Consider the following 27,352-nt stretch of genomic DNA (forward strand, 5'->3'; position numbering starts at 1 on the left):
TCAAAAGTGTTATGAAGGTGACAGAGAACGACTTCAAATTCAGCTCAGCAGCAAAAGCTTCCACTCACTTCATAATGTTACTGTACTATATCATATCATAAATTCTTTATAGAATTACTGGTTACACTTTATTTTAAAGTCCAATTCCTGCTATTAACAAACCATTAACTATGACTTTTGCCTTGACAAACTCCTAATTTGCTGCTTATTAAGAGTTAGTAAGGTAGTTGCTAAGTTTAGGCATTGAGTAGGATTAGGGATGTAGAATATAGTCATACAGAATATTTATACTTATAAAAAATATAATATGTTATTAATAGTCATGCTAATAAGCAACTAGTTTATAGTGATAACTGGTCCCTATACTAAAGTGTTATTAAATAATTTTTTATTGATATAATATTTTAGATTTTATTTGGAGATATACACTACATCTATATTGATCATATTTTATCTATCTGTATCGTCTATGTTGGATTTATATGTTGTAAAACAATATTATGTTATTTAATTAACTGTACATGCTCATTCAAATATATTTACATGTATATTGCTTCTGTCAGCTGCATTTCACTTAATGAGATACTCCACTCCAAAATAAACATTTTGTCATTAATCACTTACCCCCAGGTCTTTCCAAACCCGTAAAAGATTTGTTCATCTTCGGAGCACAATTTAGAGAGAGAAAGAAATAATTATATAAAATAAATATCAGCAATAACATTATGGTAATATAATTATAGCTTATTGGTACCAGCCAGAAATTCAATATCGGCAGTGCAACCCTAATCTTATTGTCCCTAATTATTTGTTGTAATTTATGAATATATAAATTCACATAATTAAGTAATCTATACAGAATCTTACACACAAAAAGTGAGTTCCAAACAGAGACAACCACTAATGGCAAACTTTGCTCAAAAATTTACAGATAAAACACCTTTTTCCCCATCACTCAAAACATGTAATTATATATTCTGTAACATCATATATAAGGGCCGTTATCGTGCTGCGTTAACGTGAGACTCTTATCGGGCGATAAAAAAATATATTGCCGTTAATCTATTCGCAAAGTTGGGTTGGGAGCTGGGTCTATACTAAGCAAGCTATGATGACTTTCACCTTGATATTTAATATAACCGACTGGCTGAGGCCAGCCTAAAAAGATACTCAGGACAGTTGATGGGCCACTGCTGCGCATCGTCACGAAAGCTTATCTTTTCACGTGTTTTTAAGCCTTACCGCTTGTCGATTTAAACATTAAAGCATCCAAAAATAAGACGCGGAAAAGCTGAACAGAGTAGCTGGTTACTCGCGCGCTGTGTTCGGTGCGCACGAGAGAGAGAAAGGCGTCTCAAAACACTTGAATATCGAATTTGCTTATTTTTGCTCGTGACGACAAACACATACAAAATATGTCAAAATATCCACCTTGGAAATTATGCTTGAAAAAACTGTCAGTTATTTCTTAAGTGAAAGTAAACAGTTGAGGAAAAAAAATGGGATGTGTATTATATTGGATGCGTTCATCGTCTCTTAAAGGGACCGCGCCTTATTTAGCTAGTGGCTGCTGTAATGTTAATCCAAGAAAATGAAAATGAAAATCACTCACTGCTCTTGACTGAATTACTTTGTAGTTTTAACAGTCAAACCAAAAATTATTCAGACACCAGATATAATTTTTGATATATATAGCAAAACTGTAATAATGTGAGAAATGTTTAAGGTGTCTGAATAAATGTGGGTTTGATTGTATATTTAATTTTTACATTGAAGACTATTCAGTGCTATTTTACATTTAATTATTTGGTTTCTGTATCTTGACACCTACAAACTTGAAAAAACTTAAACATTGTGTAAATAGCACAAATAAATAAAAATAAACGAACATACAAATTAAACAATTTCAAACAGGGCCCACTGGTAAAACCTTCACCGGGTCCCCGCTGTCCCCAGCTACGGCCTGCTCACGCCTGTTTCACACATACTCCGTCTGCAGTGCGTATGCAGTCCGTGTGTGTTACGTATGTGGTGCAGCACGGACTCGATGTGCTTTCACACAGGACGCATTTGCAGTTCGCTACTCTGTACGTAAACGATCGCTGCACTGCTGCAGATGCAACGCTCCTGGAACGCAACTGGAATCCGTTAACATGGGTGCGTAAAAAAATATGCAACACATACGCACTGCAGAAGGAGCATGTGGGAAACAGGCGTAAGGTTGTTTGCACCTTGTGCAATGTGGAATTAGTTTACAGCTTTTTCAAGCAGTTTGTGATGCATTTTGAAAACAGGAGATGAGCCCCTTTTCTAATGAACCACCTAGCTTGATAAACCCCTTCTCAAAGACTTACTGTTTGTCAATTTTATTTGGGTAACACACATATTCTGAATGTCTTCTGCAGAATTCGAATGAGCCATTTTAATCTAGATTAATCTAGATTAATTTCAAGATCACAGCGAGATTAATATAGATTAAAAAAATTTATCTATGCCCACCACTAATATATATATATATATATATATATATATATATATATATATATATATATACATACCGTATTTTCCGGACTATAAGTCGCACTTTTTTTCATAGTGTGGCTGGTTCTGCGACTTATAGTTAGGTGCGACTTATTTATCAAAATTAATTTGACATGAACCAAGAGAAATGAACTAAGAGACATGAACCAAGAGAAAACATTACCGTCTACAGCCGCCAGAGGGCGCTCTATGCTGCCAGATAGAGCCCTGCACGGGCCTCAAATCTAGGCCCGAGCCCGGCCCTGGCCCGAGACGCTCTGGCCCTAGCCCGACCCGTGTCCGACAGCTCATCAGAATTATCAGCCCGAGTCCGACACGAGCCCGTGTTTTTATTTATTTATTTTATTACACAGCAGAAGCCTGCCCTATTTGCAACAATTAAAAAAGGGGTCAGTTTTGTGTTATGTTTCTTTTCATTTCTTTATCAAGTTAATTTAGAAAAATGTTTGGAGCATTTTTTTTTTAAATGACGATTAACGTTAATCAGCCGAGCCGACAGCGAGTATAAAACATATTTAATCAATTAAGCCTCTAAAATTAACGCTAATACTTTACTTGGATACAATAAAATCCATAGATATAAAACACTTAAAGCATATCACACAGACAGTTAGTTTAATATATGTTTATTTATTAAACCACAGTGAGTAAAATAAAAAAAAATTGAAATACTGAGGCAGGCTCGCAACAGCGCTCGCAAACGAAATGAGAAATAGCCTACAATCTAAACAAATTAAATTAATTAAAAACAAACTTGCAGGTTATCTTACCTCAAAAATGCACCACAGAACATGTCCATTCTTTTTTCCATTAGTTTCCAACAGTTAAACGAAAATAAAGTCCAGTCAAATGAAAAGTTAGAATAGTCTCTTACAGAGCATCGTGGAGAAAAAGAATAGCATCCAGAGTGGAAGGTTTTAACCCACTCCTCTTCTCTTCTATCACTCTTCCCGCTGCGCTGAAGACACGTTCGCTGCTGCTGCTGGCGGGACACTAAACACAGAGCGAGCCAGTCTTGACAGTTGCGGTAGCAGGGTCTCGTGCTGTTTCCACCATAGCAGCACATCTCGTCCATCACCTTCCATGTTGTGATTGAGGCGCATGTATTGCTGTACTTCATCGTCGTCATCCTCGTCCTGCTCCACAATGTTTTCAAACTCGGCCAGCGCTCTCTTCTTTCCTGCGTGTCCCGCAACAACAGGTGCAGACACAGAAATGCTCGCCGCTGCATGAATCATCATTTTATATTTATTAGTTGGCGAACTAGGCTATGATTAATACATTAATTTAGAGGCCTATATTAGCTACTACTACAGTAAGTGGATATAAGTGAAGTATAATCGTGGGTCGCGCTGACGGAAAAGCGTGCGTGCGTGAGACTGTCATGTCAGTATGTCAGAATAATTATAACGGGTTGAATTATCAGATTATGAAAGTTATCAGGTTATGAAATGTCTATGTTTGTTTTTCTATCGTCGACGTCAACTTCTCATTTTTTTTTTTTATTAATGTCTAAAAATATAAATAGAAGGATAACCCAAAAAAGGCCCGAGGCCCGGCCCGCATGTGAGCTATAACGTGAAAATTGGCCCGAAGCCCGGCCCTAGGTGCATAAATAAGTCGGGGCCGTCGGGCTCGGGCTGAAATGCAGGGCTTTACTGCCAGAGATGCTGCTCAGTGCTCCTGTAGTCTACACTGAAAACATAGAGCGCCCTCTTGCGGCTGTAGACGGTAATGTTTTCTCTTGGTTCTTGGTTCTAAATAAATGCGACTTATAGTCCAGTGCGACTTATATATGTTTTTTTCCCTCATCATGACGTATTTTTGGACTGATGCGATTTATAATCAGGTGCGATTTATAGTCCTAAAAATACGTATTTATATATATATATATATATATATATATATATATATATATATCTATATATATATATAGTAAACCCCTCTCACATGCACACACACAAACACACTTATCACTCAGCATGTCAATGCAGTGGAGAGGCATCATGTGTTGCTCAGATTATGTGGCAGGGTAAATAAACGCTAAGTGCTGACAGACGTGCAGGGGGTCGCTGTGATACACACTAGACAACACTCACACAGTGCAGGGGCAAGGCGAGGTGACTCTGATACTCTGCTAACCTAAACCTGTGTGCATTTGTTTTTTGGGTCAAAAAACTGGCAGTGAGAAGCATGTGATATTGATCTTTTTTCAAAGATGAAAGATGTTATCCTCTCCTTATTTGGAAAATGGCTCAGATGTTGCAGTTGACTAAGTTTACAATTACCTTTAACTATCTACATTGTCCAATTCTAGATTTAACAACAAATTGCATTTAAGCTTGGAGCTTTTTTTTTTTGATTCACCAAACTTAATTTAACTACAATTCTGGGAGGAGTAAGATATTTTGTTTTCTTTTGCACATCAATAATGTATTTATTTAATAATAATAAAAATATAGTAAAAATAAATATATTATCAAATATTATTTCAATATAACTGTTTTCTGGTTCCATTTAAAATAAAAGGTAATACATTTCTGTGAAGGTAAAATAGAATTTTGAGTAGCCAATACTCCAGTGTCACATGATCCTTCAGAAATCATTCTAATATGCTGATTTGGTTCTTATCCTCATAAATACAAAGGGTTGTGTTGCTTAATATCTTTTTGAAGGAAACACACACACACACACATATATATTTGCAAAATAAAAAATAAAAATCTTACTCCTCCCAGTATTGTAGTTAAATTAAGTTTGGTGAATCATAAAACAAAACAAAAGCTCTAAGCTATATATATATATATAAATATATATATATATATATATATATATATATATATATATATATATATATATACAGTACAGACCAAATGTTTGGACACCTTCTCATTCAAACAGTTTTCTTTCTTTTCATGACTATGAAAATTGTAGAGTCACACTGAAGGCATCAAGGGCTATTTGACCAAGAAGGAGAGTGATGGGGTGCTGAACCAGATGACCTGGCCTCCACAGTCACCGGACCTGAACCCAATCGAGATGGTTTAGGGGTGAGCTGGACCGCAGACTGAAGGCAAAAGGGCCAACAAGTGCTAAGCATCTCTCGGGGAACTCCTTCAAGACTGTTGGAAGACCATTTCAGGTGACTACCTCTTGAAGCTCATCAAGAGAATGCCAAGAGTGTGCAAAGCAGTAATCAAAGCAAAAGGTGGCTACTTTGAAGAACCTAGAATATGACATTTTCAACAAGAGGTTCTGCATAGTCTTGATGTTAAAAAAAAGGGCAGCAGAGGGCAGGAGAGAGAAATCAAGCATGCAGGACAGCTAGAGAAAAACAGAAAGATGGAAAGTCAGAGCCAGAAGGAAAAAATACAAATCAGGCCCAGCCTTGAGTCAACATATGATGCTACTGGGAATCATAGTAGAATTAATTTCTGGAGAAAAATGGATTACTCATAATATGAAACTGCAAAAGCAAACAGTTAGAGACAGGATTAGCTCTCTAGTCCAGCTGACTTCTGTTTGAAACTGCTATTACTCAAAACTAAAAATCAGAGCCTGGCTTAGAAAGTTGGGAATGTGCCTACAATTACTTTGAACATTTCGTTGGATCAAGAGCAGAGCCAGACACAACATCATATACGCAGCATTATGTGAGAGGACACTCAACTGTTGGCACAAAGACAGAATAAACATCCATCCATCCATCCATCTTCTTCCGCTTATCCGGGGCCGGGTCACGGGGGCAGCAGTCTAAGCAGAGAACCCCAGACTTCCCTCTCCCTAGACACTTCCTCCAGCTCTTCTGGGGGGACACCGAGGCGTTCCCAGGCCAGCCGGGAGACATAGTCTCTCCAGCGTGTCCTAGGCCTTCCCCGGGGTCTCCTCCCAGTGGGACGCGCCCGGAACACCTTCCCGGGAAGGCGTCCAGGAGGCATCCGGAACAGATGCCCGAGCCACCTCAGCTGACCCCTCTCGATGTGGAGGAGCAGCGGCTCTACTCTGAGCTCCTCCCGGGTGACTGAGCTTCTCACCCTATCTCTAAGGGATCGCCCAGCCACCCTGCGGAGAAAGCTCATTTCGGCCGCCTGTATCCGGGATCTTGTCCTTTCGGTCATGACCCAAAGCTCATGACCATAGGTGAGAGTAGGAACGTAGATTGACCGGTAAATCAAGAGCTTCGCCTTGCGGCTCAGCTCTTTCTTCACCACGACAGACCGGTACATCGACCGCATTACTGCAGAAGCTGCACCAATCCGTCTGTCAATCTCCCGTTCCATCCTTCCCTCACTCGTGAACAAGACCCCAAGATACTTAAACTCCTCCACTTGAGGCAGGAACTCTCCACCAACCTGAAGTGGGCAAGCCACCCTTTTCCGACTGAGGACCATGGCCCCCCTCCTTGAACTGCCAACCCCTCCTTGAACTGCCACCTTAACGTGGTGGAGGGGTTTGAGTACCCGAATGACCCTAGGAGCTATGTTGTCCGGGGCTATATGCCCCTGGTAGGGTCTCCCAAGGCAAACAGGTCCTAGGCGACGGGTCAGACTAAGAGCGGTTCAGAACCCCCTTATGAGAAGACTAAATCTAAGGACCGTGACGTCGCCCGGTATGGCGCAGCCGGGGCCCCACCCTGGAGCCAGGCCCGGGGTTGGGGCTCGTATGCGAGCGCCTGGTGGCCGGGCCTCTCCCCACGGGGTCCGGCCGGGCTCAGCCCGAAGGAGCGACGTGGGGCCGCCTTCCCGTGGGCTCACCACCTACAGGAGGGACCGTAAGGGGCCGGTGCTTAGACAATCGGGCGGCAGTCAAAGGCGGGGGCCTCGACAGCCCGATCCCTGGACACGGAAACTAGCAGAATAAACATTACTGAAGTAAAACCCCTGGCCTTGTATAACAAACTAACAACCCATTATTATTAGGAGTTGCATAAAACCAGTTTCTTATCAGATTGAATGTCACCTGACTCACCTGGTAAGTGCCGATACCAATGTGTTTGGGGTCGATCTTAATGAGCTCCGCTAAAGGGTCCTGAACACGCCTCCCAATAGACACTGAGGACAAAGAAAACAATACAAGAGGAAATCATCTCACCATTATGGGTAGTTACTGCTCAAATATAATAATGAATGTCTCAAGAGAACAACATTTACACTTTAATAAACCCACAGACTTAATTAAGAATAAATTAGGCTTGCATGAGCATTAGATCTACGCAAATGAGAGACTATTTAAATCATGCAAAAGCTTGTGTGGAATCTACTGCACTAATCACGTTTATTAATATAATCTGTTAAACTAAGATTAAGTATTTAACAATGGATGCCCGTTTCCACCACAGAATAAAATAAAAAGTTAATTGCGATTCACAAAATGTTATTTAATTTAATTTTATTTTTTTACAATAGATCACACATAAATCCGAGAATTGTGAGTAAAAAAAGTCAGAGTTGTTGGATAAAAATTTGCAATTAACTTTATTTATTTGTTTTTTTTTGTATAATCCTGTGGTGGAAACAAGCTCTTTTATACAAAACTATTCAGCAGTCAATGTAAATGTGACCACATAACATTGTTAAATATATGCCAAAAAATGTGTATACACACATATTAATAATCATTGATAATAAAATAATCATTGTTATTTACATTCTGTCAGTTAACAAAAGTAGAAAGTTAACAATAAAGCAAAAAAAGCTAAATTAAGGCTGAAATAATTATTTAGAAACTGTGAACAAATGAAAAGATCATTTAACAGACTAAGCTACAGATGAATATGCCATCACATCTGTCAGAGAGAAAGAGAGAAACACGCCCAATAATAGACACACTCACTTATGAATCCTCTTTTCTTAGTAAATTGTCGAAGACAGGCAAAAACATGGGCCAGCTAAGAGAGGTCTGGTCAAATAAGAACTCAATTAAAGACAAATAAAAACCCATATCAGAAAAACTTGAATCTAACTTATCCCAGGAAATGTGACCAGCCAAACACAATATTATAAAATGAAATGAACATAAGCAGTTTAGTGCACTTGTTCCATTAGCTTTATCTAGTCTTGTTGAGGGTCAGCAAATGAAAGTCAGATTTTCATCTTTACTCGACCATATGTGCGAGAGTCAGAGTGAGAAAGAGAGCGACTCGCAGGACAGAATGTGAGCCATTGCGTGGTTTTCTGCCCAAGCACAACCTCCACATTACAGAGAGTGGAGGGAAGTGCTTTTGTGTGCGCTGTACAAGGCCTGAGCTGAAACTCCATCCCTTTCCAAATATTATTACAGGCAGCAATTTCCCACAGAGTTCAATGTGGAGACGCAGAGAGTGAGGCTTGGTGATCATATTCCAGAAAGCCACCTCAAAACCTCCATCCACAAGCACCCACTTCAGGCAGCACATCCACCTCGATCTTTACACAGACAACCACTACCTCTACAAAAAATTGTCCTCAAAGTATGAGCACCTTTGTGGGTTAAAGCAGGAGGAGTCATATAATGAGCAAGTAATTTTAGCAGGACCTTTAATAATTTATATATATATATATATATATATATATATATATATATATATATATATATATATATATATATATATATATATAAATGATGAAAATGAGTCCGAAAAATGAATTCATTAACATAAAAACAATAGACATGATTTAATTATTTATATGCTAGTGATAATGTAGCAGTGTTAATGCATGAATCACAAAACACTACACACATTTACACACACCCCACAAAAGGACAGTCCAATTTCTTACGCCTTTCATAAAAGCTATAAATATAGCTCCCTAGTTTGCTCTTGCACTTGACCAGAGGAAAATTTATGTTTAATCCCATACTGATTTACTGCTTTTATAGAGGAAGTCTGGTATAATTCTCAGATCCTGTTTTTGAGAACGTTTGAGCGATTTCCAAAGTTTTCGCCTTGCTTTTTTTATTTCTGGAGGAGTAAGAAAGGGTGCTTGTGTGGTCTGAACACAGGCAAACCTTTTTTACAGAAAGTTCTGTTTCACAGAAAAATATCTAATGGGTATGACAGACATAGAGAGAAGCGAATCGAAATGGTTTGATAGACTGTAAAAGAATATTTCCAAAAGTACTGTCACTGCTTCTGAAATCCATGTATTGACAACTGGAGAATGAAAAACATGAATGTGGCCTACAGAAAACAAGGAGTCTGTTTCAGACTAAGGAGACAGGGTTGACTGAAATGGCAAGTAAAGGTCTGGTTGAGTGGGAGCTGAGTTGGACTGACAGGTAAGGCCAGTGCGACTGAAGACTTGGATTCTTGGCACTGAAAAATATAAAAGCTTTGACATTCATGTGTACAAGGCTGTACGTTTGCAAAATCTTAAACCATCTCATAAAACCATCTTTAGCATTACAGGATCAATAACTATTGTCAAAATATTGCGATTCTTTATCGTTCTTATTTTTATATATGATTATAATATTAATATATTTTTAGATAGTTTTGTCATCTTAAGTACTTTTTATAATTGGTATATTTTATTTTTAAATCATCTTTTCAAAAAAAAAAAATTATATATTTTTTTAAGACTGTTAGCACTGGCAGATGGGCGATTAATGACAAAAATGTTCAAATCTCCCGACAGCCATATCAACGATAATGGGTTATTATTACAAGTTAGTGCTGCTTTGCCTTCCGATTTTGTTTGTCTGATTCATAACAATTAAATTGCATTATGCACATATCTGGTATTCTCTCAATTACAGCATCTGACATAAAAAAAAAAAATTACAAAAAAAAAAAAAAAAACGTATGGTCGATCACTAGTTCTGAAAGCATGAAAAGAAGGAATATGTAAATCACCTGCACTCCTTAAGTTGGGATCCATGTCAGGCATCTCTTTAACAGCCTCTGGACTCACACTGTAGATGGACGCTCCTGCTTCATCTGTTATACTGAAACAACAGAGACACACTGAAGCACATTTCCAAGTAAATCAAAGCGGTAACCTCATGAAGACCCCAGTGAACTTATGAAGCTCCCTCAGTACGTCTACAAGGTGACAGACCAAAGACTCAATTTAAATACATTTCCATAGAAAGCTTGTAGTTGATACTGCAGGCACCGAAGTTTAGCGTAAATAGCAATGCATGGATGACAAGCTCATAATAAACAGCAATTTTCTGTCATAAAGTTTTTACTTAATTTTTTTTTCTTAAACTAAGGAGAAAAAAAAAGAAACAAAGAAAAATGTTCTGAGCTCAGGAGGTTATTGGGATGTTATGACTGGTTTCTGCCACTCAAACAAATGTAAACTATGTACACGTATTCTGAGGAATTTTTTTAATACTGCAGAAATTAGATTAATTTTTTCAAATTTACCAAAGCGTTATTATTTGTTTAAAAAAAAATAATAATAATAATAATAATAATATATAATAGATTTTTTTTTTAACATTTTAGCAATTTAAAAATTCTTAAAGGATTTTTAACATGGCACCCCGGTTGGGAAACACTGATCTAACAGACCAAGGAATAACTGAAATCATGGGTCAATACTGCCATCTAGAGGACATAATGGCAAACGTGTTTGCCGCTAATGGTATTTTTGACAAAACTAAAAATAGATTTTAAATGCTCCTGCTGGAAAAATGACCCGTGCATGCAACTTCTTTAATAATAATAATTATTATTATAATAATGCATTTCATAGATATTATATTAATATTATCATATCATTATTCAATTCAAAAAAACTATATATATTCTATTTAAATGATAAAAACCATGAATTAGTTCTTTCCTTCTCAACGGTCTAGTTCTTAACTAAACTGACCTCTCTCTGAAAAAATCAGCAGGGATAAATGTGCTCTGCACATGATTATCACCAGTTCAGAATGACCCTACAAATTAGGGCAGATCGCCACTGCAGCCTCCATTACATTTGCTGCCTCTATCTTTTGGTGCCTAAGGGCTCCTTTGGTAACTTTGCCAATTAGTGTCATCATACTCATGACAGGACACAGAGGCTTTGTGACACGGACCTCCAGTTTGACTGGTGTCCTCATTTTTCCAGAGCCTTTCCCCTCCTCCTCCCTCTCCATCCCACATCTGACACATCGCAATGATAACGGTACTAACAAGCCCTGGCATATGACCTTGGGGTCAAGGTGGAGCAGGTTATTAGTGGGATTATTAACAAATTAAGAAAGAAACACATGCCATCCTTGATAAACATTAAAATAAAACTTAATTATATAAATATAAAACTGGATAAATATTAAATTATGTATTATTTATGATGAATAAACCACATAGCCTAAATAAATGAATTGTTATTTATTAAATCAAAAAGGCTGCAAGAGTTAATAGATACAAGCCCTGAACCATTCTGACAATGATACACAACCCATCCACCAACCACTTCTCTTCATTAAGGGCACGGCTGAATTTGCAGAAGGGAAGGCAGCAGAAGGCCCAGCTCAAGTGGACACCAAGACATAAGAACAAAGACAAAACCTGCCTGCAAGTGCTGCAGATGACTTGATGACCCTGAGGTCTGACAGTCACTCACTCAGTTACTCACACCCAAATACACTCACACTTTGCGGACTATCATGTCTCTATGAGAGACTCTGGGCAAAGTCACGGCCGGTGCCCCTCTAACTGTAAGTAACGGTGGTTCTCAGTGTTTGTCATCATCCTCCAGGCTGGTCCATCTCCCACTTCCGATGTCCATGACCATCGGGTGACACCAGGAGATGGATACATACTTTGATACTTGCCCCCTAAACACATGTTCTAATTAAATGCATTCATCAGATCTGCCTGCAGGGCGAAGAGATCGTCACTGCAGTGGAGAGAAGTCCACTATTCTTGATAATACTGGTAAAATTTTGACAAAATAAAAGTCAACATTGCACACAATGAAAGTGTTTTTCTGTACATTATTAGTTGAATCAGCACTACAGTTCATGTGATTTTTTTAAAAACTTGACAGGAGTAAATTGTATTTTTGTAAAAATGTTTACATTATAAAATACAAAAATACAGTTTACTCTGTAAAATCTAATTTTTGATTCAGTTTTTTTTGATACAATTAGCTTTTTAGGGCAAAAATGTGAAAATCGATTAAAAAAAAAAACTAACAAATTCTCTACAAATAAATGTATTACTATGCATTTATCCTATGCAAAATGAGAAATGTTATTCATAAAAAAAATTTTTTTAAAAAACAACTGTCATACATATTCTACTGGTCAAAAGTCTGGGTTTGGTAAGATTTATAAAATAAATAAATAAAAATAATAAAAAAAAAACCTTGCATGAATTTTCTTATGCTCATAATGGCCGCATTTACTAGAACACCAAATTACAATAAAATTTTACTATTGTGGAATATTATTACAATTTTAATGTAACATAACTCATCTATTTTAAACATTGTGCTGCTTAATATTTTTGTGAAAACTGATATGTTCTTAATGATTCTTTGATAAGCTGAAATTGCAAAATAACAGTATTTATTTGAAATAGAAATCTTTTGTAATGTCACAAATGTTTTACTGTTATTTTTTATCAATTCAATGCATCATTGTGGAACAAAATTATTCAATTTTAAAAAATATCTTACTGACCACAAACAGAGATGGTAGATGTGGGGAAAAAAAAAACATTTACAATTCAGATTCCGAGCGATTATCTTTGACTAAAAGGAGAAGTTGCTTTGACTGTTAGAAGGAAAAACTCAAGTAATTGCGGTGGCACCGCATGTTAAGCTTTGCAACTTTGACAATACAGCCTATTCATTATCATAATAAAATACAGTCAGTCAAACATATGAAAAAAAAAAAACACACCGCTCAGTTTAAATATGTAGTAAAACCTGTGCCGTTAAGTGTTAACACCGTACCGTCATGATGTTATGTAAAACATTTTGGATATTGGAACACGAGTGAAGTACATAATAAATGATAAATTGTCATTCAAATACATTGTGAATATGGAAACATTTTATTTGTGTCAAATGAGAGACCCAACGTTGGTTTCAGTTTCCTTTTAGCCTAAATAAACTCATTTTGGTTTGTCGTTTATAACTTCTGAAAGGCCTATTTTTAATTCTTGTTCTTTTCTAAATACTGTTATTTGAAATTATTTGTTGTGGAGTGAGGGGAACTAAAATAGCCCAGCTATGTTTACAGTTTATAATGTTTGTAAACATTTTGTGTCATCATTAGGCTTATTTCTGAAAGAAATAATCAAATGCGACTTATACGTGACTTATGTTTTTTTACACATAACATATTTTAACCATACAGCAAACCTTTTTAAATATTCTGATACATTACAAAAATTAAATAAATTAAACCATTTAACTTAATTGTATTAATCGGTCAAAATTCTTAACGGTCAGTTAACGGTTAACCAGTTAAAATGAACATTCCTAATATATATATAACTACGTTGGCCAATTACTCAGAGCCAGCTGACCGAAGGGATTCCCAAAACAGAAAAAACAATCATCAGATATCAAGCAAATGCCAAGCCTAAACACGGTCACATTTTTTGCCTAGAAAAGGGCCAAAATGGCAGGTGTCAAAGGCCGTCAGTCTCAGGCTCTGTGCCTGAGGAAGAGTGTGGAGGCGCAGTTAACAGCACATTCAATCTGCTGCCACCAACACACAAGTCTGAAAAGAGCAAAACCTCACAGCCACTCATGTCAAACTGGTGGCAGATGTTCATCACCCCCTCAACTCCCCTTCCTGCCTTAAACACCCAAAGAACTGCAGCAGAGAGTGTCAGCGGGCCAGGTTACGGGATGTTTTCTCATGTAGCATGCAGCAAAATGTGCAGGTTTACCAAGATTACTGAACCTTAACCAAGAATATTGTTGAGATTTGAAGGTTTACACTGTGGACTGGAACTAGCAATTCAAAAAACGCAAGTGTAGCCCATAAAAAGGATATCCCAGAGGTTTCCATATCTTAGTTTTCAGTTTCACTGGAAGCCTGCTACATATATGCAGATGTGGAATTGAGGTTTCCATGTTTTTATGTTGCTTGCATTTTCTTTTTCTATACTCCAAGGGGCTATAAACTACGACCTAAAATGGCCAAACACAAGTAAATGAGGCGTGAAATGTGCAGCATGTAAAAACTTCACTGGTGGGGATTGCTTCCAGTTGTTCTGACATCACAAGAGATCATTAGATTAGAAATTGACAAATGGGAATTTGGCATCTGGGTTTAAGGCAATGAAAACTTTCAAGCGACCCACATGGTTGATCTCATGCTTGGCTGCCACAGATCAATCAGCACGAGCCGGATTGGGAGTGACACTGCAGTATTCATGTCCATTCTTCTGGATACTTTATGTTAAGAGTAAGCTAAAATGTCTGATATACTCATACTATAGATGCCAAATTTTCTTATAAATAAGAAAAGAGTTTTTATAACATATGCAATTTTATATAATTTATGATTGAAAATTTTTTTTATACAATTTTAATTCTGCAAGGAAAGTGACAGTAAAGACATTTATGTTACAAAAGCTTTTTTTAATGCTGTTCTATTGAACATTTGACTCAAAAAGGAAGCATTTCAGCAGCACTCACTGTTCTCAACATTGATAATAAATGTTATTTGAGCACCAAAGTATTTCTGAAGAATCATGTGGCACTGAGGACTGTTGAGAATTCAGCTTTGCAATCACAGGATTAAACATTTCTGATATATTCAAATAGCAGACAATATTACGGTTTAACTGTATTTTTGGTTCAATAAATGGAAAATTAATGGAGCAAAACATGAAATAAAAATAACAAAAATCTTACCCCAAACTTTTGAACAGTAGTGCATATACAAACACCACATGCTATGTTTTTTTAGCAAACTTAAAATGCCTAGATTTAGGCAAAAACAATATTAATTTAATTGTTTATTGTGATAGCTATAAATCTATAAAACACTCCTATTGGGATTACCATTTCATACCATGGGAATTTACCTTAACACATAGCCTTATAGAATCGGTGAGTGTGTTTCCTAACCAATATACCTCTTTGAAAAAATGAACTGCAAAAACCACTGTTAATACATCTATTTGGAATAGATGTACTAGATCAAAGAGAGACGCTACTTTTTTGAAATCCTGAATGCTTTACTTTTTGATGCTAAGAACAACCTAACAGCAAATATAAGATGGCACACACTAACATCACTACAAGACACATCACTGTCAACCAAGTGCAGACATTAACATAAATTTCAATGTATTAACAGCAGTCAATCAAAATTAGGGGGCTCAAGACAGTTGCTCATGGAGCCACTGGTTCTGGCTGTCCTCTGTGTTGCGGACATCTATCCCTCAGTGAGCCATTAGCCATGGGCCTGTGACTGGCAAATTTTCCTCCTCGTTCCTCACTGTCCTAATCACCCTACCCAGAATCCTCCTCAAAGGACAAACTTCCCTGATGCAAAACTCTAGTCATCCAAGACCTTACAGCAAAAAGTGATTTCACTTTACCAGGAGCACTTTGACTGTAAAGGACATGTATTCAATTATATATGGGCATATATGAAATAAATAAATAAACATATAATTTATGTACATATAAATAATATAAAAATAATATAAAAATAAAATTATTATTATTATTATTAACAGCTTACATAATACTAGTACTACCAGTTATAATAAATCAATATTAGATAGCAGTAATTATTATTATTATTATTAATAGCTTGCATTTACATTTAATGATTTTATTTATAGGTTTATTTCTAATACAAGCTTATGTACATAATTCAATGCCCTTTACAGCCAGTTTGCACCTGGTAAAAGTATAATAATAATAATAATAATAATAACTTAAATACTACTACTACTACTAATAATAATAATAAATATTAATACCATGTTTATATTATTATTATTATTATGAAAAGCATGCATTTACATAATTAATAATTTTATATATTTATTTCTTATACATGCTTATATGAGTAATACAACGCCCTTTATAGACAGCTTGCTAAGGGTAAAGGTATGAAAATAATAATAATAATAATAACTCATCTATTTATAATTTACAGAAATCGATCATTCCTTTCCTGTTAAGACTGAAGCGGTCAAGCTTAACAACTGATCCCAGCAACAGTGTGTACTGAAGGAAAAATAAAAAGGGACAGAGGAGAGAGCTCCTGTAATTCTGTGTTCCTCTGTAAAGTGAGTCTAATGACCAGAGACTGGCTGGCTGGTGGCAGAGAGCCAGCCTGAGGGGAGAAGGGTGGTCACTGCCACGGTCTTCAACCTTAAGAACTGACAGAGCTGTCCAATCAGTCTGTAGCCATAGCTCAGTGTCAGGATCACTGTCCTGACAGTCAGGAACACTACAGACTCCCTTCGTTAAGCAAGATACATGTCATTTTGTCCTTCAGGGGCGAGAGGCAAAGTCAGGGCCAGACAACAGCAATGACTAGAGTCAGAGCAGAACATTTAACATATTCCTTAGATAGGAGACAATTTATAATACATAATGAACAAACCACACTCACTTAGGAACAGTGCTCGAAACTCATTTTATGAACAAATAGCAATGGCACAGAATATGTACTGAACCCCTAACCCAAATCTGTACAACATAACTATGACAAATCCATGACCAAAGCGCCAATGGTTTCTGCCAGCAGTGTAAAGATACCATGCCAGCCAAGGTCAACTTTTAGTGGGTCATCTTGGATTTGATTCATTTCGGTGGCCGTTTGAGCATGTATTAGTCATGAGAAGGGAAAAAAATGCAGTGTGCACACACCAATACTGATGTTAACACATACAGTCAGAGATTGTATTCCAGGAATCTCCCACCCCAAGTTCAAAGCCAATTATCTGTAGCTTTACTCATAATTAATACCAGTTTAAATCATTGTATTGGACTAGAAGGATAAAAGGGCCTGATGGTAAAGAGTGGTGTGCCAGAGGAGGGCACCACAGAGGGGTTCCAGAGGAGAGGCTCAAAGCACGGGGGAAATCTCAGCTAATATATTGGAGCAGACTCAACTAGGGCAAACAACTACAAAGTTCAAAGAGAGGTCATCTCCTCATCACTCATGTGAGCTGCTCAACGTACAGCACAGGTAATGTGCAAACAATCCCAACAGACACCACACCATATACATATACACTCGCTTTAATAAAAGTGTTGATGGAAAATGTGAAAGCATTAACAAACTAGCTTAAATACTGTGTATATGAGAAAAACAGATGTGGCCACTGAATGTAGATTCTGTGCATGCCTGTTAGTATTTTTTATTAATCATTATTAATAATACCACAAAAATACAATATTTAATAGAAAATTGAAATATAATGAATATTTATCCACCTTTGGCAACTAAAATAAGCTTTGTATACATTTTTGCAAGATTTCAATTCATTCGCTGCTATAGGTAAATAACTTCAAGCATAAACTGCAGTAAACTGTTAAAGTGTGTGTGAACGGAGTCCTGCACATAACATATTTGTGGTCACAAATTAAGAATTTGTTTCCTTTTTTTACTTTTATTCAGTTCCCCTGTGATTCATGGTCACAATTTACCTAAAACATGGGAACACAATAGAGCCCCACACAAACTGAGAGTATTATAAAGAATTAAAATAACAAATACCAGTTAGCGATATCAAGCAGCATAACAGACTTTTTTACAGCTAAAATAACTGAAAGGAATAAGATTAGAAGCCTTGCACATCCAAGCGCTCTCATTCTTATGTTAAAAATGAGATGGATGCATGAATGTATTACTTACAGTAACTTCAACTCTGCACTCTTGCACACAAGTAGATTTCTGTGAAAACAATTATTTCCTATTTCTTTAAAAGAACATCCAAGGCCTCAGCCAAAAAAGGCCTTATTATAGAAAGAACCAAATGAAAATGTCAAAAGGTGAGTAATTATCCCAGTATTCCTCAAGGAACAACCCCACAAACTCAACAGGCTAAAGTCTCTTCATTTAAATAAAGAGCAGCAGGTCGCCGAGAGCTGGGCTGCTCACCCCCCAGGCTCAATACCGCATGGAGTCTGTCGGCACTGCCTGTCATTCCTCTGGAGCAGTAAGGCGAAAGAAAGGACAGGAGACGGCTAGCGGGGACGTCGGGACAGAAGGAGGGGAGCAAGTGACAGTAGACGGGGGGCAACAGATGATGTTTTATGTCTGAATAAGCTGAAGAGTGGGGAGACAGATAGCAGAAGGTGCAAATGAAGTTTAATTGACTAGTGATGTACAAAGTGCACTGTGGAGATGAACTTTTAAAAGGGAATGAATGATGTGTTAGAAAAAGAAACACTGTGGTGTAGTTACACATTTCCAAACACACATACACCCAAAAACATAACTACACTATTACTCTAAAGTTTTGTTCTGTTTTACTTACAATACTACAAATATACTTTTACTTAGCAAGGACACATTAAATTGTAAAATAAATAATAGAAAAATATTGTTATACTTATGTTATAAGATGTTTGTTTTTTTTGTACTTTTAAAAAATTAAAAAATTAAGCAGCACAACTGTCAACACTGATACTTATAAAAATGTTTCTTGAGCAGCAAGTCAGCGTATTAGAATGATTTCTGAAGGATCATGTGACACTTAAGACTGGAGTAATGGCTGCTGAAAAAACATCTTTGCCACCACAATAAAAATTGACATTTTAAAATATACTAAAACAGAAATCAATCATTTTTCATTTTTTAACATGAGATTTATTTTATTAAAAACCATTAAAAAGTCTAAAACACTTAAATTTAAGTTTTAAATTGTAGTGTACAATGCACAAAAGTCAGATCTATGCATGTTTTTAACTGTACAATGGAATTATTCAGAAAGAGTGTATAGAGGCAAGTACCCCAAAATATTATTAGAAATTAAAATAAAAAAGTACTAAATTTCCCTTGTAACTAACTACTTTTAAAGTGTACCTTTGGATATTTGTTTGTTAAATGTGAAATAATGCTTTCATACAAATGTAACCACTTGCTATTTCTTTGTGGAGTGTCTGAGCATTTCACACAAGTAAAGTTAGCATATCCATTTCTCTACTTAAGGGATCATTTAGAATGCAATTTTATAAGTGTCACTTATTTCAACTAGCATCCTGTTTCTACAAATACTTGTCTGTGACTACCACGACTGGAAACAGAGTTCAAACTGTCTGGCACGCCCTGGCTTGCCAACCCATGTTGCACTGCCAATGTGGAGATCTCAAATCTTCCACTTTCATTTTAGAATGGAGGTTAAAATGGATCCACTTGTGGAGCGCCTTGGATGTCAAGTTTGACACATCATGCTTTGCTGAGAACTACTGAGACAGACCTGGCAACCCATCTGAGCCACGCTGAAGGATGCGGAGAGCTGTAATGAAAACCGCCATCAGTGTACGCCATAAACGGCCACTTCAGAGTGGTTCTGGGCAGCTCTCCAGTCAGAACCAAAAGTCAACAAACACGAGTCTAGCTAGATGGAGAGAGAGACAATCCCAGATCTAGTTTTTATTTGGGTTGGATGAGAACACATCGGACTGGTTTGGTTTGAAGGATGGTGAGAAATATTTGTTTTTAATTAGAGCCAGTCAAACAAGGTCCAGATACCATTTAAAACTCGCAAGAGTAACACATTCCAGACCAGCACCATTTCCTTTGCTCCTTTTCTGCGTACCTTTCTTGAAGGTTGCTATTTTCGCTCTTAGTGGTGTTTATTGATTAAACATTTTCAAATTTCAAGCTGCAATTGCACTAAGACTGTACAGGAGCCTGATGTGACCTCAAATAAATGCAGTTTTCATCTCTACACCAAAGCCAATAACTGCTGAGCAACTCTCAGAAGAACAACATCTGCTGTACTGTTCACTGCTCTGTTTTTAAAAAAGGGAAATGTCATACCAGTAGGACACATCGATGGGCTTGAAGAAGCGTTGTTTAATTAGGTCTGTAAAGAAGGCCTCAGTCTCCCTGCATGCTTTGCCATTTCCTATTACAATTGTTTGACAGCTGTGGGGGAAAAAAATAAGTTACTCAAATATATACACAATATAGGTCAAACGTTTGAAATAATTAAGATGTTTAAAGAGCTTTTTAAATTAGTCTTTTATGCTCACAAAGGCTGCATTCATTTCAACTTTTCAAAAAAATAAACAGTAATTTTGTAGAATATTATTGCAATGTAAAATAACTGTTTTCCGCTTGAAATATATTTGAAAATATAATTTATTTCTGTGATGGCAAAGCAGAAATAACAGGAGCCATTACTCTATTCTTCAGTGCTTTTTCAGGATTCGTAACATTATAAATGTCTTTATGGTTACTTTTGATAAATTTGCCAAATACTAATGTATTATTTAATTAATTTTTTTAAACGTTCTTAACCCAAACTTTTAAATAGTAGTGTATCCCCCAAAATATTAAGAAGCAAAAAATATTGTTGGCTTAAACAGCTGAAATTAAATTTTGCCATCACAAGAATAAATTACAATTGAAAATATATTCAAATAAAAAAATTAAAAAAAAAGAGTTATTTTAAATTGTAATAACATTTCACAATATTGCTGTTTTTACGGTATTTTGATTTAAAAACTGTTATCTGTGGTTGCAATACCTGTGTTTGAACATAAGATGGCGCAGTTTTTCTGCTTCTTTGTGTTTAGCAGGACCATGGAGGTATGCCACATCTGTGTGCAGAATCTGACCTGAGGAAAGAAAAATAGGAAGAAGATATATCAGGACAGCAGAAAACGTATGAGACTATATTTTATCCCGGCATCAACTTAATACATTAGCATCATGAAGGTACAGCGGACCCCCATTTTTTTTCCTCTTTGATTTTTCTGCACTCATCACCTTCTCCCTCTCCTCTCAGACAATACGGCTGCCGTTTTCTGTCAGCCTGAGAGAAGCAGTCTAATTGCAATAGACACCTCAAGAGCCCGGCAGGTCATGTGACTCCACACCCACAGACCTGTCACAGTCAAGCTGGGTCTGCATGTGGTGCTGCTGCGGGGCAGAGGGCAAAACATGGCAATGCCACCTGACACACACCCGCCAGGCTGATCAGTCGCCTGGATGCAGGGCACACACAGGGCACAGCGTGCCGCTCCTCCCACCGAGAAGGCACATTCTCATCCCACCTGCCAATCAGACACTCTCCTTCACCAACTTTAAAAATATAAAAACTAAAAATAATTACAATTAACAGGCAAATGTTCACTATGTTAGTCTACCAAGGATGCGTGTTTTTTTGGTATGGCTTTACCATTACAGAAATACATTAGTTAATATTTCACAAATTACCATTTCACTTTTTTAACTAAATAAATGCATCCTTGGTGAGCATGTTCTTATGTTATCTTTATAAAAAAAAAAAAAAAATAAAAACATTAAAAAGTCCATTATCAATTATCATAAACTTGGATGTACTGATGTACTAGTTGTTGTGCCAGAATTTTATAAAACTCAAATTTACCATAATTATCCATAACCACAAGACACTTTCATTAGTTGACAGCCAAAAGAAAAACTAGAAAAATACAAAATTATTAAATAGTTATACAGTATTATATTGAAAAGTAATGTTATAATATTACATTAAAACATTAAGACAAAAAAAGCAACTTTTATCTTTTTATCTTACTTTACGAATTATATTTTTTGTTATGTGTCTATAGTTTTAAGTTTTAGTTATTGAGATTTAAATAAATAATAAAATAATAAATAAGCTTTCCATTAATGTATGGTTTGTTAGGATATGACTTTTTTTGGCCTAGATACAACTATTTGAATATCTAGAGTCCGAGGGTGCAAAAAATCTAAATATTGAGAAAATCGCCTTTAAAGTTGTGCAAATGAAGTTCTTAGCAATGTATATTAATAATCACAAATTAAGTTTTAATATATTTAAAGTAGGAAATTTACTAAATATCTTCATGGAACATGATCTTTACTTAATACCCTAATGATTTTTGGCATAAAATAAAAATCAATCATTTCGACCCATACAATGTATTGTTGGCTATTTCGAGAAATATACCTGTGCTTCTTATGACTGGATTTATATAGATATAGACTTTTTATAGACATTTATTCAAAATGGATTCCACATTTCTTCTGGCTCTTACTGGTTGGGGACAGGATTGCTATTTTGCAGCCGTGGTGAAACCCTGGGTCCACTCCCATGATGACTCTCCCACGGACCGGACACATCAGAAGGCGCTGACGCAGATTCCGAACAAACATGGCGATGGACTCTTTTTCTGCACTAACAGTCAACTTAGTCCTGGGACAGGAAGAAAAAGAATGTTATAGAAAGAAGATATGGAAAAAGAACCTTAACCATCCGGCAAGAACAAACCTGTAGCCTCGACTGAGAAAGGGCACAATGAATCTCTTGAAGGATTCTTCAACAGAATTCTTCAAAATCGCCATCAACTCTGGCCGTGCGAATCCCTGTGGCCTCCATCTGTAAGTCATACAGCAGGAGTCCATCAGTTTGGACACTCATACACTGTGTTCCAAATTATTATGCAAGTGTTATTTATAACAGCAGGATTTCAGTTAAAAAAAATTCAGATGGTAGCATTTCAAAGAAAGTGTTTTGGTTTTATTTATCTTATCTATATATTTAGATAACTGCTTTACCTGCACCTTTACAGTGTAGAGACTGCCAAAACAACAATGATATGTGCGTTCAAAATCTGAGATTGTGATTGTATAATAACTACATGGAAATAAATAGCTCTGAGTAATGAAAGAGAAAAATAATATTCTTTTTGAAAACAGGGTGCTTTTCATTTTTATTTCATTAGATGAAAACGAAATTCTGGCACAACAACTAGTACATCAGTACATCCAAGTTTATGATAATTGATAATGGACTTTTTAATGTTTTTATTTTTTTTTTTTTTTTTTTTATATAAAGATAACATAAGAACATGCTCACCAAGGATGCATTTATTTAGTTAAAAAAGTGAAATGGTAATTTGTGAAATATTAACTAATGTATTTCTGTAATGGTAAAGCCATACCAAAAAAACACGCATCCTTTGTGAGCATTAGACATCTTTTTAAAAAATAAATAAATAAATAAAAACTCTGCAATGGAAACCCTTTTGACCTATAGTGTAAAAATGGGAAACACTTTATTTTAGTGGCCAATTCTCACTGTTACCTAGTTGCTTATTAGCATGTCTATTATTAACATATTAGTTGTTTATTAGTGCTTATAAAGCCCTTATTCTGCATGACCTACATTCCAAAGCCTACTCCAAACCTAAACTTAACAACTACCTTATTAACTATTAATAAGCAGCAAATTGGGAGTTTATTGAGGCAAAATCATAGTTAATAGTTTGTTAATAGCAAGAATTGAACTTTAAAATAAAGTGTGACCTAAAAATGTAAAATAAATTTGATTTAATTACCAGTAAGACATATTAAAATACTAAAAAAAAGGTTAAATAAAATTCCTCTGAAATTAATTAAATTATATGTTGCATTAAAATTAAAATGCAAAGTATATTTGGTAATCTTATAGTTTAGGGACCAATTCCCACTATTAACTAGTTACTTATTAGCATGCATTTTATTAAAATATTGTCTATTTATTAGTACTTATAAAGCACATATTCACATATAACACGACCATATTCAACATCCCTAATCCTACCCAAAACCTACATTTAACTACTTTTCTAACTATTAATAAGCAGCAAATCAGGAGTTTATTGACACAAAAGTCATAGTTAATGGTTTGTTAATGGTGAGAATTTAACCTGAAATTGTAACTATATATTCATAATGTGCATGTTGTATGTTTATTATATTTAATTTAACTGGCAAATAGAGCTTTGAGTAATTTTGGGTTGACTATACAATACGATAATTTATATATGGAAATACTGGTTTAATATTCACTAAATAAAATTTACATTTGTATTATTTAAACATTTTAAAATGTAATTTTCATTCATTATCAAAAACATAACCTTTTTAAGAAATCGTTTCTGAGACATGGTGGAAAGAGCTACATCAATATCAAAACCCGTGGTTGTAAAAGTCAGTTGCCAACCCATTGCCCATTAAACCTGCAACAGCACTGGACCAGACCATGAGGGAGAGAGGAAGAAGATGAGGTGTGGTGTGTGTGTGTGTGCACTGTGGGTGTGTGCTGACCTGACGTTGATGCACCACCTACAGAAGTCATTCTTCACCCTGTCGGGGATGTTGACCTTCACTGTCAGAATCTTCAGATTCTCCCCACGGTTAATGGCTAATGTCTGAAACAAGAGAGTAACCTGTAGAGACAGCCGACACAAGGCGAGGCACGGTAGCGCACAGTCGGTCCCACCCCCTCCCGTTCTCTCCTTAAACTAGTCAGTGTGCACCAGGACCCATTCGTGTCGCACCGAAAAGCTCCGTGCCTCTCTCATTTTCCTTACTGGTCCTCTAAAGGAAAGTGACATGCTGTGAAGCAAATAGTTTTAAGTATCTGACCTTTTCGGAGGAAAAGCTTTTGAAAGGAAACAAGAGGGAAAAGATGACCCATCAATCTGGACTCCAAGCGGAAGAACCGAGCTGACAAATGCCACCAACCCCCTACACAAAACACACACCCCACCACAGAGCAGGCATCCGCCCCCTCTGCACCACTCAACAGCTAATGGCCTGATCAAGACGTGAATTAATGCAGCCAGAAATATGATGAAAATTATATTTCCATATTTTGACATTTTAACACCCTGAGGCAGCTGTTTACTTGGGTTTTCTCATGCGATGTTTATGCGATGCGAGTTTTGCATGAGATGAGGGAAATGTCAAAACAAATATCAAAGTTGTCTCCGTTCCCTGTGTCATTGCAAACTTGTGGCCATGTGTAGTTAATGCATATATCTATTAAAGCATATATTAAACTGGTCTGAATCATGCCATGAGTAAAATTACAATTGAGAAACATAAATATATTCTAAAAATACATGCACGCATAGCTTTCTAGATTAATGGATGACAGATTTGTGCCAATAAACAGGTGTCAAAATGAGAAAAATATTTTTCACAGATTTGGGTTTAGTGTCATATTTCAGACTCAACAGTCCAGGACATGACATTTTAAAAACAGAGGAGGGGGAAAAGTTTAGTCTAAATATTCAACATATCATGTTCCTCAATAACAATGAAATCATAATTGGAAAAATATGAGGAATGTAAGCGACAGAAATTAATATTATTTTAAAGACTGAGCTATTCTGATTCAATATTTTTTCACCAAATAAAGTCAACGGCACTGCCGTAGAACAGAGCAATAGAGGATGGCCTCTACAAAAACAGAAAGAATGGATGAACTTTTCACTTCCTATTTTTGCATGTACAGAAAAACAAACATACACAACATGGGGCTCAGAATACACCAACGATCATTCTCCATACAAAATAAATATGAACTCTTTCTTTAGCAAGGGCAGCTTTGTTTTACAAAACTATTTGATGTTTAGCACTGAATATATTCTAGTCAATCTGTCATAAACTCAAACAAACAAGCAGAAAGCAAGACCACATTTTATTTGTTACTAATTGCCAATTTGTAGATTTTTCAGCTGCACTTTTAGTGAGCGTGCTAGAGGGGAAAAAAATATTTTTAGTTAGTATTTCTCTTTTAATAACTGAAAAAAATAGTTTGGTGCATTTTGACTCTAGAAATGTATGTTTACAGCATGTATATGACAGATTAAATAATTAGGAAAATAACATTCATTTTCATCAATATAAATAAAACTTTATTTTCTTTTTACAAAATGCCATGTTTCAACCAGAAAAAGCCCATGGAAGCTTAAAAACGTAGGCTTCTTATATCTAAATGTTCAAAATAAAGTCAAGTGGCACAGAAGTAAAAGAACGTAAGTAAAATATATAAGAAATAAAGAAACAAAAAAAATAGAATATCATTTGGCTATGGTGAGATGAAAAGAAGTGTATAGAATGGAAACATTTAATAAATATATATATATTTTTTCGAAATTGTTTATTGAAATATTGATAAACAAATACTTGAAGCTAAATTATTTTCAACCAAAATTAAGCAAAATATTAGTATACATCAATATACAATGTATTTAAACATCACTTTCAAGTTATACTTATTCTGTGTGCTTCTGTTTTTAGTCTTTTCATGGTTCATCTACTAAAATGTAGTGCAAAATAATATTTTACAACAGTCATTTACACCGCTAGTGCAAACGGTTTGATCATTAACTTCTAAAAAAAAAAAAAAAAAAAAAAAGTAAATTATGCATAATTCACAGATAAAGCATCAATGTAACCTCTGGAGTAACTGAAACCAACAAAACCTTCCACCAACCGGTTCATGGAACCCACACACACACATCTGTCCTTAATACACTCTCACAAGCAATGTGTTAAATTAAACAAGCAAGTATGTGTGCATACACATGCCTCCTGTCAAAATACATTCCACGCTCTTCTCTAGCAAAACCACGAAAAGGTTCATTTTAGCCGGAGTGCGACAGCTCACAGGTCACGACAAACTCAAATTAACACTCACTGACAATCTACGTCAGCAGATTAACAAGAGGGTAAACTGTATGCTTCACAGAAGATCTCACCGCCACTCATTCACTCACTCATTCAGCCCGTCTTTCGCTCTTTGTCCCTCTCTCGCGCCCCTATCCCCCTCCTTTCTCAGAGCCCATGAGCGGCTGTCATCATGAAGCTGTGTCTGTCAATCCTAGCCTCTAATCCACAGGCACGTGGATGGGGACGTGTCACATATGTTAAGAAGGTT

The 27,352-nt window shown here is 36.1% G+C and overlaps 1 protein-coding gene across 2 annotated transcripts in view; it reads right to left on the reverse strand.

Annotated features, from left to right (window-relative positions):
- Positions 1-27,352, reverse strand: part of srbd1 (S1 RNA binding domain 1) — an 82,059-nt gene that overhangs the window by 39,475 nt on the left and 15,232 nt on the right. For both annotated transcript variants that reach the window (XM_059566485.1, XM_059566484.1), the window contains 7 exons: positions 24,730-24,833; positions 22,910-23,017; positions 22,677-22,834; positions 21,161-21,251; positions 20,449-20,556; positions 10,376-10,467; positions 7,510-7,592 (listed from right to left, as the gene is read on the reverse strand). In XM_059566485.1, coding sequence (XP_059422468.1) covers positions 7,510-7,592; positions 10,376-10,467; positions 20,449-20,556; positions 21,161-21,251; positions 22,677-22,834; positions 22,910-23,017; positions 24,730-24,833 — 744 coding nt within the window. The remainder of the gene's footprint in view (positions 1-7,509; positions 7,593-10,375; positions 10,468-20,448; positions 20,557-21,160; positions 21,252-22,676; positions 22,835-22,909; positions 23,018-24,729; positions 24,834-27,352) is intronic.

Source organism: Carassius carassius, chromosome 14, assembly GCF_963082965.1.
Source record: "Carassius carassius chromosome 14, fCarCar2.1, whole genome shotgun sequence".
Lineage (NCBI taxonomy): Eukaryota > Metazoa > Chordata > Actinopteri > Cypriniformes > Cyprinidae > Carassius > Carassius carassius.